The 19,501-nt window shown below is 44.5% G+C and overlaps 1 protein-coding gene across 2 annotated transcripts in view; it reads left to right on the forward strand.

The window, feature by feature from the left end:
* Positions 1-19,501, forward strand: part of SNTB1 (syntrophin beta 1) — a 135,839-nt gene that overhangs the window by 62,682 nt on the left and 53,656 nt on the right. For both annotated transcript variants that reach the window (XR_014790007.1, XM_084848880.1), the window contains exon 2: positions 16,845-17,061. Coding sequence is in view for 1 of the 2 variants with exons in the window: in XM_084848880.1 (XP_084705006.1) it covers positions 16,845-17,061 (217 nt within the window). In the remaining variant the exon portion in view is untranslated. The remainder of the gene's footprint in view (positions 1-16,844; positions 17,062-19,501) is intronic.

Here is a 19,501-nt window from a genome sequence, read left to right on the forward strand (position 1 = left end):
ACTTGAGTTCTTTAAGAACTCTAGGATGGACACCATCTGGGCCCGGTGATTTATTTGCTTTCAGTTTGTCAGTGAGGTTGAGAACTTCATCTTTTGTCACCGCTTTTGCCTCAGTTCTTCAGAGTCCCTTCCTGAAAACATCAGTTCAGGCTCAGGTATTTCTTCTATATCTTCTACAGTGAAGACAGAGGAGAAAAATTCATTCAGCTTCTCTGCAATCTCCTAATCCTTCTTTAGAACTCCTTTAGCGCTATTGTCATCCAATGGTCCATCTGCCTCCCTAGCTGGTTTCCTGCTTCTGATACATTTAAATAATTATTTATTGTTGGCCTTGATGTTGTTAGTGATATGCTCCTCAGAATGCTTTTTTTGCATCTCTTAATTGTCTGCTTGCATCTCCTTTGTGCAAGCTTGTGCTTCCTTCATTTGGGCAATACTTCCATTTTGTGTAGGAAGTGCTCTTTTCTCTAATAGCTTCCTTGACACTGTTTGTTAACCATGCTGGTGACCTCTTTGACTTAGTACTCCCTTTCCTAACCTGTGGTATACATTTTAGCTGAGCTTCTGAGTGGTTTTGAGTAACCTTCAAGCATTTTGAAGGGATTTAACCCTCTTGACTCCCCCTTTCAACTACCTTTTCACTAGTTCTCCCATTTTAGAGAAGTTAACTCTTTTGAAGTGAAATGTGACTGTGTTGGACTTCCTTGGCAATTTTCCACTTAAATATATATCACATCCGATAGCAATGTGGTCATTGTTTCCAATTCGATCAACAACATTTACATCTCATACTAGGTCCTGGACAACACCATTTAAGATTAAATCCAGGATCACCTCCCCTCTGGTCGGTTCCATGACCTACTGTTCTAGGGTGCAGCCATTTAGGGCATCAAGAAATGTAACCTCTTTGCTGTGAGTGGAACATGCATTTATCCAGTCAATGTGGGGGTAATTGAAGTCACCCATTATTACAACACTTCCTCGTTTGGAGACCTCCCTGATTTAGTTTTCCATCTCAAGGTCACCCTGAGCATTTTGGTCTGGGGGACAATAGCACATTCCTAGCACTATATAAGTTTTGGTAGGAAGGGTTTTGTTTTTTTGTGGCAGGAAGGCTAACGTTCAGCCTGCAGTCCTTCTATCTGCAGTCTGATGTACAGTCCAGGAAAAGCACTACCACTTGTTTCTTATTGGTGGCACTGGCCTTCTGTAATCTTTGTCTAGAAAGTACACATAGGTCACATGGAATGCAACACCCAGAACTAGCAGCTTAACTTTACAATAATAGCAAGACAAGACTGATTTGGGAAGGACAGGTGTTAAAGGACTTTGCATTTTAGTGATTTTCTGATAAGGGACAGTGGCACAGCAAGCTGGATTATGTGGAAATTGGAATATTTGTTTTAGAACTTGATAGAACCAAATAAAATTATTTTAACAGATGAGAGACAACAACCTTGGACAGATATTCTTGTGTTTAGAATGGCACTGGAAAGCCTTGCTTTGGGCAGAAATACTTGCTAAAGTGGTTATGGCTTGCAAAGCAGAGTGTCGGTTTCTTTATAGTTCTATTTTCTTGCACTGTACATCCCTCGAGCAAACTCTGGAAAAGTGGCTAAGATGTTTTATAAGTAAATAACTTTTAACTGCTAATATACAAGAAGAAGAACGGGCACAGGATCTTTCCAAAATAGCATGCAAATAGGTATTTCGTAATCCCACTTAAGGCAGTTCAGAGAGCTGTTGAAACATTGCCTAGTTCCAAGGCTTACATCTTTTTGAACACAGATCATGTTGAATTATTGCAGACACATATTTTTTCAAAAGCAAAAGCAAAATTTTGACTGGGGGAAACTTGGCCACGTTAGCACATAACACTAAGCCAAAAATCCTGGTTTATTTAAGCCAGGATATGCACGAACAGTGTTTGGGTACATGCAGGCCCCTAGCTCCCGCTTCACATGAAAGGGGCAACTAGCCAGGAAGCTACAGTTAAGTATAGCTTCCTCTTCCATGTGAACCAGAAACTGTAGTTAATTGCTCCCAAGCAAGCCAGGATTCATAAACCAGCTTTAAATCATGGTTTGAAGCTGCCTTATACAGTTGGATAATATCCTATACTACCCATTCCTGTCCACTGACTGGTAGTGTCCCTCTGAAATCTCAGGCGGAAATCTGCTGAGCTGGTGGTGCTTAGGGTTGAACCTGGGACCTTCCACACCCAAACCATGTACACTGCAGCCCATCTGTTTGTTAATAATGGGCCAGTAGTGCAATGTGTGCAATGAATATGGACTTGAGCATGCTCCGGGAGAGAGCGCAGGACAGGAAGGCCTGGCGTGCTATGGTCCATGGGGTCACAAAGAGTCGGACACGACTGAGCAACTGAACAACAACAACAAGTGCAATGTGCCGACCTTTTGTTGCCCCTAGATTTGTTCTGCAAGGGAACATGTTTGTGTGTGTGTGTGTGTGTGTGTGCGCGCGCACGCGCGCAGCTGAGTGAAATTTGAAATGTTAGCGATAAGACACATTATAAATGTTAAATTGTTTATCTCGCTGTGATATTTGCTGAAAGCTAAGGTTTCAGTGTTGTCCTTTAAAAACTGGAAAGCAGATTTACTGTGGCAAGGACCCTAAAGGTCAGCTTGCTGATGACAACCAGTGCACCATTCTTTTCTTCCAATACCATTTCTACTTGATAGAGATTCAGAAAAGTGTTTGGGCTGATATAATACCTTTTACAGCCGGGTAGATACTTTACCTAACATTGGAGACTACCCTATTCAATGAGAGCAGTGCCATCTATTGCACTCTTACCTCTCTCTCTCTCTCTCTGGTATATTGGTGAATGTGCTAGTAGCTTTCTTACAGAAATCATTGGCCCATTTTGGATGATCATTCGAGGTTTCATAACCATGAAATTATGAGGAAGCATTGGAGCTGAGCATTCCTCCCTCTCACCACTCCTGTTATGTTTTCTCTTTGACAATGAAGAACCTGGCTTGTATTAAGCCGAATTCCCCATTACATCCAAACCAGGCTTAATGTCAGTTGACAAACCAGGAAAATAAGTCAGGATATGACCCCCCAGTTTGGACATAACTGAGAACTCTAGCTTAGTACAAGCCAGGATCTTCATGTCAAAGCTGATGCACAACAGAAGCAGGGAATTATTTATTTATTTATTTATTGCATTTATACCCTGCCTTTCTCCCTCTCGCAAGGAACCCAAGGCGGCTTGCATTATCCTCCTCCTCACCGTTGTATCCTCACAACAACAACCCTGTGAGGTGGGTTGGGCTGAGAGTCTGTGACTGGCCCAAAGTCACCCAGTGAGCTTCCATGGCCGAGTGGGGAGTAGAACCCGGATCTCCCGGCTCCCAGTCCGTCCCTCTCACCACTACACCACGCTGGCTCTCCAGGAAGGAGCGGAACGCAAGAAGCTGCCTTATACTGTCAGGCCATTGCTCTGTCCAGCCTAGTATTGTCAACACTGACTGGCAGCACTTCACTTTGGAGCTTGGCAGCCTCCCAGTTAATTTTTTTTTAATATTAAAAATAATCTTACGAAATACAATTAAAATTAGGACAAACAAGAACCCTGGCAGGCACCAAGAGGAAACAATAGAAAGTCCTGCTTGCAGTTTCACTATGGTTAAAAAAAAGATAAAAGGAGAGTAGTGTGGGAGGGAAGGTTTAGCTACCTTGTTGTTCAGTCGTTCCATCGTGTCCGACTCTTCGTGACCCCATGGACCACAGCACGCCAGGCCTTCCTGTCCTGCGCTCTCTCCCGGAGCGTGCTCAATTTCATATTCATTGCATCAGTGATGCTATCTAGCCATCTCATCCTCTGCCGTCCCCTTCTCCTTTTGCCTTCAGTCTTTCCCACCATCAGGGTCTTTTCCAGGGAGTTTTCTCTTCGCATTAGGTGGCCAAAATATTGGAGCTTCAGCTTCATTATCTGTCCTTCCAATGAGCACTCAGGGTTGATTTCCTACCTTCCCCCCTCTTAATTAATATTTTAATTAATGGGTTAATTTAACTTCTCTTCAGGCAATATGAAGGTATTTAATGAGACGGTAATACCTACAAGACTTTCTTCCTTGAGATCACCACGTAAGAAACTTCTAATTAATAATGAAATTTGCTAGCTAATACCATATGTACGTAGTGATAATGGTTTATCTGCAACCTATGTAAGTATTTCTAACATACAGCAAGGCTAATTGAGATAAATGGTGGTAGCCAGAGGGTAAGATAAATACTGACTCATTGCCAAGAATACTTTTTGATATGGCATGGCAGGTGCCTCCATGCTCAAACGTGTTTGCTCATATAATACAGATAAATAGCCTAACCGCATGCAGAGAGCAGGAAAAGGGACCAAGGGTTACTGTAACAGCAGGGCCCCAACAACTTTAGTAAAACATCCACATTGCATAATGTGTTCCTAGGGAATTAAAATCTGCCTAGATTTAATTAGCCAGACACATTTTTCCATTTTTCCCTCTTGTTCTGCTTTCTGGAACTTCTGGTGAAGTTTGTGGAATGCAGATTATTGCACAAAATGGCCTGGGACCAGGCCATCTGAAGGACTGTCTTCTTCCACTTGAACCTGCCCAAGTTCTAAGATTGTGTTCTGAGGCTCTTCTCTGGTTCCCCTGGTCTTTGGAAGTTAGGCAGGTAGCAACTGGGGAAAAGGCCTTCTCTGTGGTCTTTTGTGGAATACCCTTCCCTCATTTCCACCTCATTTGTGGGATACCTTCCCCAGCTTAGTTTCCCTGGTGCCATCACTATTAGTCTTTAGGTATCAGTTCAAAACAATCCTATTTGCCCAAGCATTTAAGGGATGTTTTATTAGAGTCAGTCTCCCTCTCTCATCCTTCGAAAGTTTTTACCTTAACGTTTTACCTTAATGTTATCTGTCCCGTGTTGCTCCAGCTATTGTTAGTTTTATGTGATTTTATAGACATTATTTATTGTTATGAAGTCATAATGAAGTAATTGAGTGCTATTTTATCTACAGCAGGGGTAGGGAACTGTTCTGGCCCCAGGAGCTGGACTGCCTTCTGGCTCACGCCCCAGGGGGCCAGATGATGTCAGGGCAGCCCCTCCCCCAAAGCCCCCACCCCCTGATGTCATGGGGGTCCCTTTCTCTACGCACAAAGAGGCACAGAGCAATTACTCTTGCCTGTCTCTGCATGCAGAAATTCCAGGCACGGACAGGCACGGTCCCTCTCAGCACGGAGAAAGGAGATTCTGTAATCAACCGCCTTGGGAGTGAAATGCTGAGAGGTAGTGGGTACAAAGGCTTAAATAAAATACCAACATTGCAATTGCAGGAAAAATGAATTGGTTTGCAACTAAGAAAGAGTCTGTATTTACTGCTGGATACTCTTTGGTGCTATAAGAAGGAGTTTGTCTTTGTAACTACTAGTATTCAATACCATGCTGCTCTGCAAATATTTGAGATTCATTCAAACATACTGAAACTAATACGTTTCATCTCCTGGTTTTTGGCATTTCTATTAAGCAAAGGGCAAGTCTCTGGTGAATAATCAAATTGCTCATCTGACTTGGTGGAACAGAAATAGATTTTGAGCAGTGCATGTGTAGCACTAGCAGTCTCTTAACTACCCAGTACTGGGGCCTCTTTGACTCAGAACAGTTCGCTAAGGTGGCAGCATGCTTGGCCTTCTTTAACAGTTGGTGTTTTGCTGGTCTATACATATCTGTCATGCCCCAGAGGTCAGTGGAAGGGATCTCCTACATATGAAGGCTTTAAAACTATGGTTTAACAAGATGTGTTTCCCATCTGTATGGCAGTTTGTGAAACCTCCATGTTTAGGGTTAGTATAAGAACATAAGAAGAACCCTGCTGGATCAGACCAAGGGTCCATCTACTCCAGCATTCTACTCACACAGTGGCCAACCAGCTGCCTGTGGGAAACCCACAAGCAGGACATGAGTGCAACAGCACCCTCCCACCCATGTTCTCCAGCAACGGTTGTACATCATCATACCTAATACCTAATGCTAGGTGACAAACAATAGGGGAAAGACCTCACCTTCATCCCCTGCTTGTTGGTTTCCTGGACGCCATTTCTGGGAAACAGGAGGCTTGACTAAAGTGACCTTTGGTGTGATCCAACAGGACTCTTGTTACCTTCTGATGGTATTCCGGGGTTCTATAAAGTGAAGATAATAGTACCAAATTCTGGGCTCTGCATGTACTATTCTGCCTGAATGGTAAACCAGCATTCATGCCTCTGACATCTGAAGACTAAACTGCTGCCAAATGATTGCTCTTTTATGTAGGGCTGGTTGCTCTTAAGCAAATATTTGGACAATGTATGTTCTAGTTATATGCAAACAAATTGTTTATATACAACCAAATAAGTGTGTGTATGAGAGAGAGGAAGGGAAATGGTATATAACTGAAGAAACTCTTTAGAATGCATTTTTATTTAGAACTGGGGTAGGTAATGTGGTGCCCTCCAACACATTTCTGGGCACCCACCAAGGTGCCCTACCCTTGCCACTTTTTAAATTAACACATTGTCTTACTGGCAGCTGGGATTGCTAAGAAATGGGTTTCTGCTGGTACAGAAAACTGAGGGTTCAAAGGAGTTGTGTGTTGGGGCTCAGACCCCACTTCTGGCTTGTACTCAGTATTTTGGGCAGGCTACTTGTCCCTTGCCATGCCTCCCATGGCAGCCATTTTGTGGTGGTGCCAAGGACAGTTTTTCAGATTCTCAAATGGGGCTGAAAAAGGTTGCCTACTCCTGATTTAGAGTATGGTATGGGAAAAGGTGGATTGTTTGGTTTGGTGTCCTTTTTATACAGACATCCTTTTTCTTTATAAAAAGTCTGTCTGTCTGTCTATCTATCTAGTCTATTGTAGCATGATGTGATCTGATCATTGATACTCATACAGTCAGATTCTGATCTTGCTGCAGGCCCCTGCCACAAATCCAAAGGCTCCTTATGTCTACCTGGGCGCGCCAATGAAGTTCCACATTGACAAAAGCTGGTATGACAAAAGGCATAGGATGTTCACTTAGAAGAAAGTGGACTTAAAATCTCTGCTTGACATTAATTGGGTCAGTCACTGACCTGGTTTGCATGATGAAACAGCCCATGGTTTGTTAACCATGGATTGTTTGGGAGTGAACAAGTGTGCTGGACCTGACTTCTTCCAGTGTGCTAAACAACCCAGGGACTCTGTGTCCCTGGGTTGTTCTCCATGATGTCCGAACCCAGAACTCCACGTTGTTGAGGGAAAAACAACCCAGAGTTAGAACACATGGTTTCTTCCTGAGTTCCAGGTTTTGATATCATGGAGAACAACTCGGGGATGGAGCATCCCTGGGTTATTTAGCACACTGGAAGTGGTGGAGCCAGTTCACTTGCTCACTCGTTCCCAAACAGCCCATAGTGAACAAACTGTGGGCTATTTCACTGTGGGAAACGGGTCACTGTATCTCAACCCCAATCTACCTTGCAGGAGTGTTGTGGAGAAAAAATGGGGAAAGCAAACCTAAGTACAAATATTGTGCTTGATGGCTTTGTTATATCAAACTAATCCATGTAAAGCTGGTCCGTTTGCCAGTGAGAAATAAAATAAGAATACATGCAGTACTTTGCCTCATTCTCTTCTATGAGTTGGGGAATATTCTGCTTGCACCAACCTTCCCCAGCCTGGTGCCCTCTAGATGGTTTGGACTACAACTCCCACCAGTCCTAACCACTGGTCATGATGGCTGGGGCTGATGGGAATTGAGGGCACAATCTGGAGGGTACCATGTTAGGGAAGATTGGTTTACGTTGTAGGGCCTTCTAGTTCTGAATACTGAATACCCTCCAATTCAAGAAACAAAACAAGCCCGCAGTGCTTAACTCCATGGGCATGTTGCAATCCTATGGACTTCAGGCTTCAATTGTGATGTTCAACAGAACAAAAGATTTTTCCATAAAACAATGTGAGTGTATATTTTATAGTATGGACGGTCACATTCAGGCCATCTGCAGCAGGTTAGAATATGGTTTATTTGGGGGTGTGCCTTAGAAAGTGTGTATCAGCAGAAAGGAACTTGTGAACACCAAGTGTCTGTGTTCCATGAAGATTTTTGTTTGACCACATTTTTCATTAGTTTGCATACACCTTGGAATGCTAATCTTCCAAGCATGTTGTTAAAGAAAAATTTTGACCACTTAATAAAGTTGGTGGTGAAGTGGAGATTCTGAAACGAAGAATGCACTTCTCTCCCCACTTTACCTGCAGAGCTTGAAAGTCCTTGATCCTCTGTCTTTGATAAAATAAAGGTGCTTTGTTCTTTTTGCTTTCATACCATAAGCCAACACGTCCCATTCAGGTTCCTCTAAGAACAAAGATGATCCATGATAGCTTGAAGTCTTTCGGGGGGGGGGGGTGCGTTGCTAACCTACATGAGTCATATAAGACGTTCCAGAAGCCTCTTAAAAAAGAAGCTTGATAGATTTGATCAGATTTGCCAGTTTGACTTCCCCTGTTGGAAGCTTTTTCTCCCTTGGCTTTTTCAAAATGTCATCTGTGAATAGTAACAAAGGATTAATTGTGGAAATGGGGGCTTGGCAGAATTGTGCGCAAATGAAGTGCTCTTTTGAACACTGCACTGGCTGCTTCGCAAATCAAACAACAAATACGAAGCTCTCAACATATGCCAGCAAATTAATTTGTTCAACTGCCACTTGCTTGTTTCTTGTCATTTTCAGAGTGGTAGGGGGAAAGAACTGAACATTGGAATTTTAATTGCTTGACCGCAGTTTTTAATTTGCCATACACAAAGAGACCATGGATTATTAATTAGTGTGTGATGATTCAAGCCTCAACCTAGAAGAGGTTGCAGGATCAGCTAGCTGTATGAATTTTAGACAGCACTTTTGACCAAACATAGCTGTGTAGCGCTAGATCAGGTTAAAATCGAGTAAATACTAGGTAATCACTTTCTACAAATTACATGCTAAAGGTAGACAGTCTGGTGTTCATATGGAGACGTACCAAAGTCTGAGTGAAGGTGAGCATTTTCTGATATGTTCAGCTGTCAAAAGACTTGGTGTGAGACAGAAGAGCATGATTCCTGTCCCACTTGATCAACTTCATTAAAACCTTGAAAGCCACAATGCATCATTTCCTGATGGAACAAGAAGCTGGCTGATAGGAAACCAAAATGCATGTCAGTGCGTGGAATTTGTAATATAGATTTTCAGCTTTTAAAGTGAGAAAGAGAACTTTGGGTCTAATCAGAATGAGTGTGTGTGTTTTTTACCAATTTCCTAGCCTTGCACCTTCAGATGTTCTTTTTTTAAAAATTGAAAGATCATAACAAATGTAATAATTGTTTAGGAACATAGAAACATAGGCAGCTGTCTTGTACTGAATTAGACTTTGGTCCATCTAGCCCAGTAATGTGGGAAAGATGTATTGTGGTTTTCAAGAATATCTGAAGTACTGTCGACAGTGACGGCAGTGGCTGTCCAGGTTTCAGGCAGGAATATTTCCAGCCTTGACTGGAGATGCCAGGGATTGAACCTGGGATCTTGTGCATGCAAAGCAGGTGCTCTACCACTGAGCCACACCCTCTTTCCTTTTTACCATTTTACCCAACTTGGGCCCAGTACAAATTTGTAACATGGGCCGCCACCCATCCACATACCACAATCCCATCACGTACATTCAGTCTCAAGAGTCATGAAAGAAAAGTTACTATTTAAATTCTACATTTCTGAAATTGCACCATGACCCACACTAGGGATTTTCTACAATATCCCCAAAGACACACACACACACACACACACGAACACGGTAGCTGTTTTTCTTTAACATAACATCCAGCCGGAAGGAGACTCCTACAAAACAAGGGTTTAATCTATTCGGCTGATCATTTTGTTGGTTTCTTTAAATTGTTTTATCTGCTGGCTCTGTGTTGATTGTGCCATGTGTATATTAAATGTTGTCTGATGGCTTTTAATCTGGTTTTTAACCTGTTGCTAACCTCCTTGAATCCTTTAAAAGTGGAAAGACAGGATGGATGATGGATGGATGAATAAATGTGCTGTTTGAAGATTCTTTGAGGTGGGGAAAAATATTGGCTAGCTGTCGATCATATATTTCTTCATTAGATGTCTATGAGCCTTCAGAGCTGTTTGTTACACTGAATTCTAGCTTATAGTAATTTTGTTGCCAACATTTTTGTATTATGGATCTGTTTTCTGTGTGAATTGGGTACCCAGTATATTTTTTCTGTTCCTGATTTTCCCTCTGTGTCTCACTTCCTTTATTAGACAAAGAGACAGTGTTTAACAAATGCCTTCAGGCAACCAGGAAGCTTTTTCTGGCAACCATATTTTGTGAACAAGCATCATGTGAAACCTCTCCCATCCCGTGGTTTTCCCATGCACTGCAGAGAAGAGGGTGAGAGAAGGACAGACTGTCCTTCCCCTGAGTTCTCTAGAATGTGCAGAAGACTCCAGAACATGGAGACCCTTGATTCCTACCAGGCATTGGGGACTGCACAGGCTCCCCTCCCCACTGTGCATGAGACGGAGCTATACACATGTAAGAGTGTATGCACATAGAGTGCCGCCTACATGGCCCTGCAACCCCGCTCACATGTTCCTTAAAGGCCCACAAGGCCCTATCAGGGCCTAGTCTCAGTGTTTTGCTCTTTGTCTGAGCAACTTGGCTGTGATGTGAAGACACTGACCTGGTTCGTATGTTGTAAATACCTCGCAGTTTCGCTAACCATGGGTTGTTGATAGTGAAGCAGGAGCGAGCAAATGTGCTGGCTCCTGCCCGCTTGCTCCCACTGAGTTAAATGGCCCAGGACAGCGTGATGTCCGAACCTGGAATTGGAGGCAGTTGGGGAAAGAACAACCTGGACTTGTAACCCAAGAACAAACCATTAGCTGTGGTATGTGGACAGGGCCACTGTTTTGAGTACCTGGTCCATTCCACAATTGCTTTCTTCAATCTTGACGCTTGCCAGTTTAGGACTGCATACCCACTTCTGGCCCAAGTGGAATGGCGGCCTTCTCCCCATAACCCCGGTCCTGGATCCCACCTGTTTGGAGCCTGACCCTTGCTGAGGCCTTGACAGTGCTCCAGCATCAAGATGAAGATTCACAAAGCCCTAAAGAAATTTATGGACAAGAACATGCGACTGACCGAATAAACAACAACAACAAACATGTCCTATGCCATATTAAGATAGCTGTGAAGGTCTGAGGCCTACAGAAGCAAGGTAAAAAGGTCAGGCCTAGAGGCCTGGGGGGGTGTTGTCGGGAGGGGGTATCCCTGAGAGGAGTAGTTTCATTTCTCTGGTTAAGTTTGATTTTCCTGAGTTAGGTTTCATTTCTTCAGGTTTGAAACAGTACTTTCAGTTGTGGGAGGAGGGAATTAAAAGAGAGAGACAGTAAGAGCAGAGAGGAAGACCAGAGCAGGAAGAGAGAGCAGGAAGAAGCAGCCTGGAGAAGTCTAAGTGCAGCTAGGGTAGAGGAACTTGTGTTTCTGCAACCTTTATTTTCTCTTAATCCCTTTTGTATCACTCAGCTCTATTCTGTAAATACCTTTAGTTGTAATTTCTTGCTTTAATTTACCAGTAAAGTGTTGTGGTTACCACCCAGGTGTCAATCACCTCACATCTACAGCCTAAAGCCCACATTATTGGGAAGGGGAAGTTTAAAAGAAGGAGGCAAGAGATCCTTAAGGAGTTGCTCAGAGGGTCCAGGTCATAAGGGGAACCCTGACAGTAGCACATCTGTATTTGTATTTCATGGTACATTTTTATTTATTTATTTATTTATTATTATTAAATTTATTAATCGCCCATCTGGCTGGTCACCCAGCCACTCTGGGCGATGTACAGCATACAATAAAACAGTTTAAAACAATAAAATTCTACAATAAAAACATTTTCTAAAATACCCTAACCCACCCCAAATGCCTGCCCGAACAACCACGTTTTTAATGCATGGCGGAAGCTCATTAAAGAGGGGGCATAGCAGAGTTCCCTAGGGAGGGAGTTCCACAGAGTGGGGGCCACCACAGAAAAGGCCCTCTCCCTCGTCCCCACCAGTCTAGCTGTCCTGGCTGATGGGACAGAGAGAAGGCCATCCGAGGCTGATCTTGTTGAGCGGCCTGTCTGGTGTTGCTGGAGGCGCTCCTTAAGATAGGCTGGGCCGGAACCATATAGGGTTTTAAAAGTCAAAACCAACACCTTGAATGTGGCACGGAAAACAACTGGTAACCAGTGCAACTCCTTCAGCACTGGAGTGATGTGATCTCGCCGGCGGCTGCCTTTAATCAGGCGAGCCGCCGCATTCTGTACCAGCTGCAGTTTCCGAACCGTCTTCAAGGGTAACCCCACATAGAGCGCATTACAGTAGTCTAAACGAGAGGAGACCAGGGCATGTACTACCGATGGGAGCAGATGGTCGGGAAGGAAGGGGCGCAGCCGCCGTATCAGATGGAGTTGATACAGCGCTGTCCGGCTCACAGCTGACACCTGAGCCTCCATGGACAGCTGGGAGTCCAAAATGACCCCCAGGCTGCGGACCTGGTCTTTCAAGGGTAGCTGTACCCCATTCAACACCAGGTCAACATCCCCTAGCCTCCTCTTGTCTCCCACCAAAAGTACCTCGGTCTTGTCAGGGTTCAGCTTCAGCTTATTCCTCCCCATCCAGCCACTCACCGTCTCCAGACATTTGGACAGGGATTCTATGGCCAACCTTGGTGAAGATTTGAATGAGAGGTAGAGCTGCGTGTCATCCGCATATTGATGACACTGCACCCCAAACCTCCTGATGATAGCCCCCAGCGGCTTCACATAGATGTTAAATACCATCAGGGAGAGGATGGAACCCTGTGGCACCCCACAAGTAAGTAGCCACAGGTCCAAAACCTCCTCTCCCAGTGCTACCCTCTGGTACCTGCCAGAGAGGAAGGACCGGAACCACAGCAATACGGTGTCTCCAATGCCCAACTCCTCCAGGCGGTCCAGGAGGATACCGTGGTCAACGGTATCAAAAGCCGCTGAGAGGTCGAGGAGATGGGTGCTATAAGCGAATACGTTCCCTCAGGGGGCAGGAACAGCATGCTCTAGGACAGCTTTCAGCTTAAGTTTAATTGAAAGCATTTGTTTTCTACCTCACCTGCCTTCCTTGTTAAAACATCTTTACTGTCTTTTCATGAGGTCTCCTTGAAGACATTGTTCAGCCGCCTGTAGTGGTACCACTCCTGAATTATACAGAAACTAGGCGTCTTGGCAGGGTGAAATGGAACAAGCTTTACTCTCGTTCATGATGTCCTGGGAACTGCATTCACAGCTGAATGTTCCAGCCTATTGTTTAGATTTCGATCTATTACTCCAGCTTCAGCCCCCCCCACACACACATTTTCCTCTGCCTCTCATCTTCTGCATTTTAAGGAGCCTAGTCCAAGTTATTTCATGAAGCATTAAGCTTTGTGAGGTCAGAAGCATGTCTCCTTTGTGTTTGTATGGTTGTTATTTTTTAAATGTAGACGTCCATTCTGACTGCCAGTTTGATTCGCTTGCAGGAAGATAAATTCTTGCCTGTTAGAACTGCTGGTGAGCTGGTTAACAATGTAAAAATAATTATAGAGTCCATTAATTGTGTGTACTAACACACACACTACACTGCACACTGCTTTTGAATTTTATCACTAAGGCAATATTAAAATAAAGTAATATGCAGTAGTAGTCAGTTTGATAACCTAGCAACCTAGGTTTGCTACATTACTGGCAGGTTCAGCCACAGTTCCAACTGCAGTGCTTTTCTTTCCTTCCAGGTCTAAGTAGTAATACTGTTTTCACAGCAAAATGTTTTTTTATAATACTTCTTCACCTGTGCTAACTTGTTTTCCCCATTATACAAAAAGTTTGTGGACAGTGAGGCTTAAACATACTCATGTCTGGGCTGAAATTGAAGCCACTACTTTGGCTGAACTCTATATCGACCCCACTCCCCAGCAAAATCCCCTAAAAATATTGCAATTCATTAACGTTTTTAAAAATCCATCTCTCCAAGAGGTTTTGAGCTGAAGAGAATGAGTAAGATAGCTGAGGCCTGTGTAAACCCTATGTAAATAAAACAGGGGTTCACCATAACAGATTCCAGATGCTATCCCTGTACAATTGTACCCCTTTACTATTAAAAAAAGACCATATTGTATCATAGTTTGTATTTTTGCCTTAAATTATACTCATGGTCAGCTGCAACTTACTGTTTTCTTGTTTGACTTAATTGGAGTCTTATTTGTCCACAATAGTAAATTGAAAGAGTGGCTTTTATAAGTGTAGGGGGGTTAAACAACAACAACAACAGAGATCCAGTCCAGTGCGATGGGAGTAAGAGGAGAGATGGCATCATTTTGACCCTTTGCTGCAAAAATATCTAAAGATGCAATCCTATGCATGTTTAGATAGAAAAAGTGCTACATCAGCCATGCTGACTGGGGACTGGGAGTTGTAGGATTTTTTTATCTGTCTAAACATGCATAAGTTTGCACCCTAAAGCTGGTAGGGAGAACTGTCTCGAGGGACAGAGAGTGGAAGGAACATCCAGGCCAACAGCGGGCAGCACTCATTCATTATATTCATAGCTCAAGCGCTTCACAACACCCTCCCCCCCTTAAAAACTTCTCTATATATAAAAGTCAAAAATTGTGCATGGGTTTGTGTGTTTGTGGCTGGCTGCAGGGCCATCTATAACGCAGGGAATAAGGGGGAGCTGCCCGGGGTGTAATCACCCACTGAGCCTGCCATTTGGGCCCTACAGTTGCTGCCCCTTTTACTTCATATTCTCACTTGCCAGAGTGTATGACAGGAGTCACTGGGTTACATTATTACTTTGTTTATACTTTCCCTTACTAACAAGTACATCCTCTCAATCATGGTGCAGGCCAGGTTTCTGATTTCAGCTATGGGTCATTCTGTTGGCCATCTTTCATTCTATTGGTCTCTCGCCCATTCACTCTGACTTCCTTCACCTTGGATCAGCTGGCCACCGTTTGTTCCCTCCCCTTTACTTGTGGTTTCTTTTCTGACTGTGCAGAGCATTTAGTTTCTCTCCCCTCTTCCTGCAATATCCAGCGAGCAAGCAAGTTAGTGTTAAATATCTTTACCCCTTTCAATGCCAGATGTATCTGTTAGTAGTGTGTGATTAACTCTAATGTGACATGTGGTGTGGTGTGTGCTCGCCTGTCTGAGGGGCTGGGATGACACAGTGGAGTGGAGACTTGGGGCTTTATTCATAAAAGAGTGAACTGGGGGGAATTGAGAAGGCAATTGCAAAATGAAGGGCAAAATAGCGGAGTTTTACGTGTAGCTGAATTGAAGATTTTTGGGTTTGTGTGTTTGTGGCTGGCTGCAGGGTCGTCTGTAAGACAGGGCATAAGGGGGAGCTGCCCTGGGCCTAATCACACTGCAGGGGCCACTGAGCCCACCATTTGGGCCCTAGAGTTCCTGCCGCTTTTAGTTCACATTCTCACTTGCCGGAGTGTATGACAGGAGTCACTGGGTTACATTATTGCTTTGTTTATACTTACCCTTACTAACAAGTACACCCTCTCAATCATGGTACAGGCCAGGTTTCTGATTTCAGCTACCAGTCAACCTATTGGCCATCTTTCATTCTATTGGTCTCTCTCTCATTCACTCTGACTTCCTTCACCTTGGATCAGCTGGCCGCCGTTTGTTCCCTCCCCTTTACTCGTGGTTTCTTTTCTGACTGTGGAGAGCATTTAGTTCCTCTCCCCTGATCCAGCAATATCCAGCAAGGAAGGCTCTGTTGAACATTTTAATAGTGGTATGAGATTCCGTGTGGATTATATTGTAGTAGTGCTTACAGATTCAACCTCTTGCATTTTTATTAGTGTTTTTTATTCAATCTGCTCATTATAATTGTTGTGCTTTTTTAATCAAGTCTGGTGGATTCAACTTTTCACCTTTCTTATGGGGTCTTTCCGAGAAGCGTAAACCTACCTTAATGTGTTTCTATCAAATAGTGCCTATGACAAAATTACATCCCAGGCAATGCCGGGTATATCAGCTAGTACATTATACAAAGTACAAAACCATTTACATAAAGTCATATAAACAGATAACACATACACAGACAACATATACTTAAGAACAATGTTCAGAGACAATCCGGAACCTGATTAAAAACTCATTATATGCTGCCAAATGCCTGAGAGAAGAGGGCAGTTTTAACCTGGCACTGAAAAGATAACATTGTTGGTTCCACAACTGGGGGGCTACCACCGAGAAGGCCCTGTCCCTTATTGCCATCCTCTGAGCCTCCCTCGGAGGAGGCACCTGGAGGAGGGCCTTAGATGCTGAACGTAGTGTACAGGTCAGGTCAGTTCATGCTGGGAGAGGCACTTCGTGAGGTATTGTGGTCTCATGGTGCAGCTGTACTCATTGCAAGTAATCTAATGCAGCTTTCCCCAACCTAATTCCCAGTCAGCATGGCCATGGCTCAGTGGCCGGGCACATACTTTGCATGCAGAAGGTCCCAGGTTCAATCCCTGGCATCTCTAAGTAGGGCTGGAGAAATAACTACTTGAAACGCTGGAGAGCTACTGCCGGCTGGTGCTGACAATACTGGGCTAGATGGAGCAATGAACTGACCCAGTATAAGGCAGCCTCCTATGTTCTTGTGGCACCAGGTTGGGGAAGGCTGATCTAATGATTTGGTGAAGCAGTGTTAGGGTCGATAGCTTGTGGAGCATTTCTGTGTTTGCTGACCATTTATTCATTCTTTCCTTTTTTCTTCAGTGAAGTATATGCGCGAAGCCACCCCCTATGTGAAGAAAGGCTCTCCGGTTTCTGAGATTGGGTGGGAGACTCCCCCGCCTGAGTCTCCCCGGTTGGGCAGTGCATCTGCTGATCCCCTGTCGCAGCTGCCTCTCTCCATCCACAGAGACAAGAAGACGATCCCACTCAGAATGTGCTGCGTTACACGGAACATGGCTGTGTCGGATCCAGAAAACAGGTAAGGGGAGTTGCAGGGCCAGAGATGGAGGGCGTTGCTGCCTTCTTAATACTTTTCGGCATTCTTCTTATTGATTTAGTGTGCATACCCTATAACGGAGGGGGCCCTGAGCTGCAGCCTTCCCCAGTCTGGGTTCCCCCACCCCCTAGCACTCTCCTCAGCTGAGGAGAGCAAAGCAGTACTCCTTGCTGGACAGAAGGCCCCAGTGGGGGGGCGGTTTGCAGAATCCTCGTTCCTTGAAGCTTGTAGGTTCCCATAGGTATCTAGCTGGCACTGTGGGAACTGAATGCTGGACTAGATATGCCAGCCTTCCCCCACCTGGTGGCCTCCAGATGGGTTGGACTGCAACTCCCATCATTCCCAGCCAGCCTGTGTTGGACTGCAACTCCCATCATTCCCAACTGGTGTGGATTGAACTGCAACTCCCATCATTCCCAGCCAGCCTGTGATGGACTGCAATTGCTATCGTTCCCAGCCAGCCTGTGTTGGACTGCAACTCCCATCATTCCCAGCTGGTGTTGATTGAACTGAAACTCCCATCATTCCCAGCCAGCCTGTGTTGGACTACAACTCCCATCATTCCCAGCCAGCCTGTGTTGGACTGCAGCTCTGGCTGGGGAATGCTGGGGGTTGTAGGACATTTTTCTGCCTAAACTTGCATAGGATTGTGCCCTTATTTATTTAATATGTATATATTGTCCTTCATCTTATGATAGCAGGGTGGTTTACAAAAGGTAATTTATTTATTTTTTAATTCTAGTAAAACCACAACAAAAAGGCAAAAGATACATAAAATAGGCAGGAACTCCACCCAGCTTCATAAACCAATTTAAAATGCCCTGTCATTTTAAATAGATTTTGACCTGGTGCCAAAAAGAATATGATGTCTACACCAGTTGCACTTCCATTAGGGATGTACGAAAGTCACTTACTTTTCCGCGGATTCTGTTCATGGGGGGGGAGGCATTCCGTCCCTCCCCCTGGAATCCTCAACGGGAGGGGGAGGCGATCCGGTCCTCCCCCCCGGAATCCTCGATGGCTGGCTGTGCTCCGCGACGGCTCCGCAGAGCAGCCGGCCAGGCCCAGGCCAGGGCCATCCACAGCTGGATTTCCGGCCGCAGAGGACTCTGGGTAAAAAAACAACAACACGCGTACGCAAATGGCGGTGGCTGCGGCCGCTGCCATTTGCGTTCTTTATTTTTTGCTGTCTTAGTCTACGTAAATATTTACGTAGACTAAGACGAAGAAAAGAAAGGGGAACGCAAATAGCGTACTGGGCGCTATTTGCATTCCCCTTTATTTTCACCGTCTTAGTCTATATAAATATTTACGTAGACTAAGACGACCAAAAATAAGGAACACAAATGGCAGTGGCTGTAGCCGCCACCATTTGCGTACATGTTTTTTTTTTTTTACCCAGACGTGATAGGCTACGTAAGTCTTTACGTAGCCTATCACGTCGGGGGGGGGGGGACACAGACTGCAAATGGCGGCAGCGGCAGCCGGTCGGAAGACCAGCCGCTGCCGCCACCACCACCGCTGAAGCTGCCGCTGGAGCCGCCGCTGTCATCCAAAACATCCGCCCCAGGTAAGTCTCGTCCCGGGGGGATCCGCAGGGGGCGGGGGGGGTGGCAGGCCGTTCCGCGATGGATTTCGGGGGGCCGAATGCACTGGCATTCGGCCTCACCGAGATCCGTCGCGGAATTCTCTGACATCCCTACTTCCACTTCCACAACTGGGGCGCCACAACAGAGACAGTTCTCTTCCTTGCTGTCAGATAATGTCCCAAGGTTTTAGGTACAAACCTTGTACCTAAAATCCACGTGGGAATCAGCACACCTCTAAATTTTCTTCCAAGGAAAACTAGAACACCGGAAATTCTCCTTAGATTGAATCAGAACACTGTTCCATCTAGTCCAGTATCACCTACTGCAGGGGTGTGGAACCTTTCACAGGGCATAAGTGAGGGCACAATCCCATGCATGTAAGTAAATAAATAAATTCTTATTTCTAGCACTAAAAAGCTGTATATGAATTTATATTTCCCCCTAATCTATGAACTGAGTGAGAGCTTGCACATCCATAACCCCAAATCTACGCTTTACACTTATAGTGTCGATTAATAAGAATTCACACATTTCTAGTGTCTGAACCCTTAAAACTGGTTAGGAGTGAGTGTTGTTACACTGGTCTAAGTCAATCAAATGAAAGTACTTCACTAGATGAACTTAATTGGGTGCAAATCGTCATGTTGTCATGCTTTAACAACCTGCTATTTGAGAATCTCTTGGTGTTCTGTAAAAACTTCACAGCCTGGTTTGGTAAGTTTTTGACTCCAGTTTAAAGGGAAAGCACACCTCTTAAGAAATATGTGTAGTTTCATCACAGCTGAGTGATTTTTGTATGACTAAGGGATGCTTCAAAAATTTCTTACACAGAT

The sequence above is a fragment of the Heloderma suspectum genome, chromosome 4 (assembly GCF_057233095.1).
Source record: "Heloderma suspectum isolate Gila_16-S chromosome 4, 16-S_ref, whole genome shotgun sequence".
NCBI lineage: Eukaryota > Metazoa > Chordata > Lepidosauria > Squamata > Helodermatidae > Heloderma > Heloderma suspectum.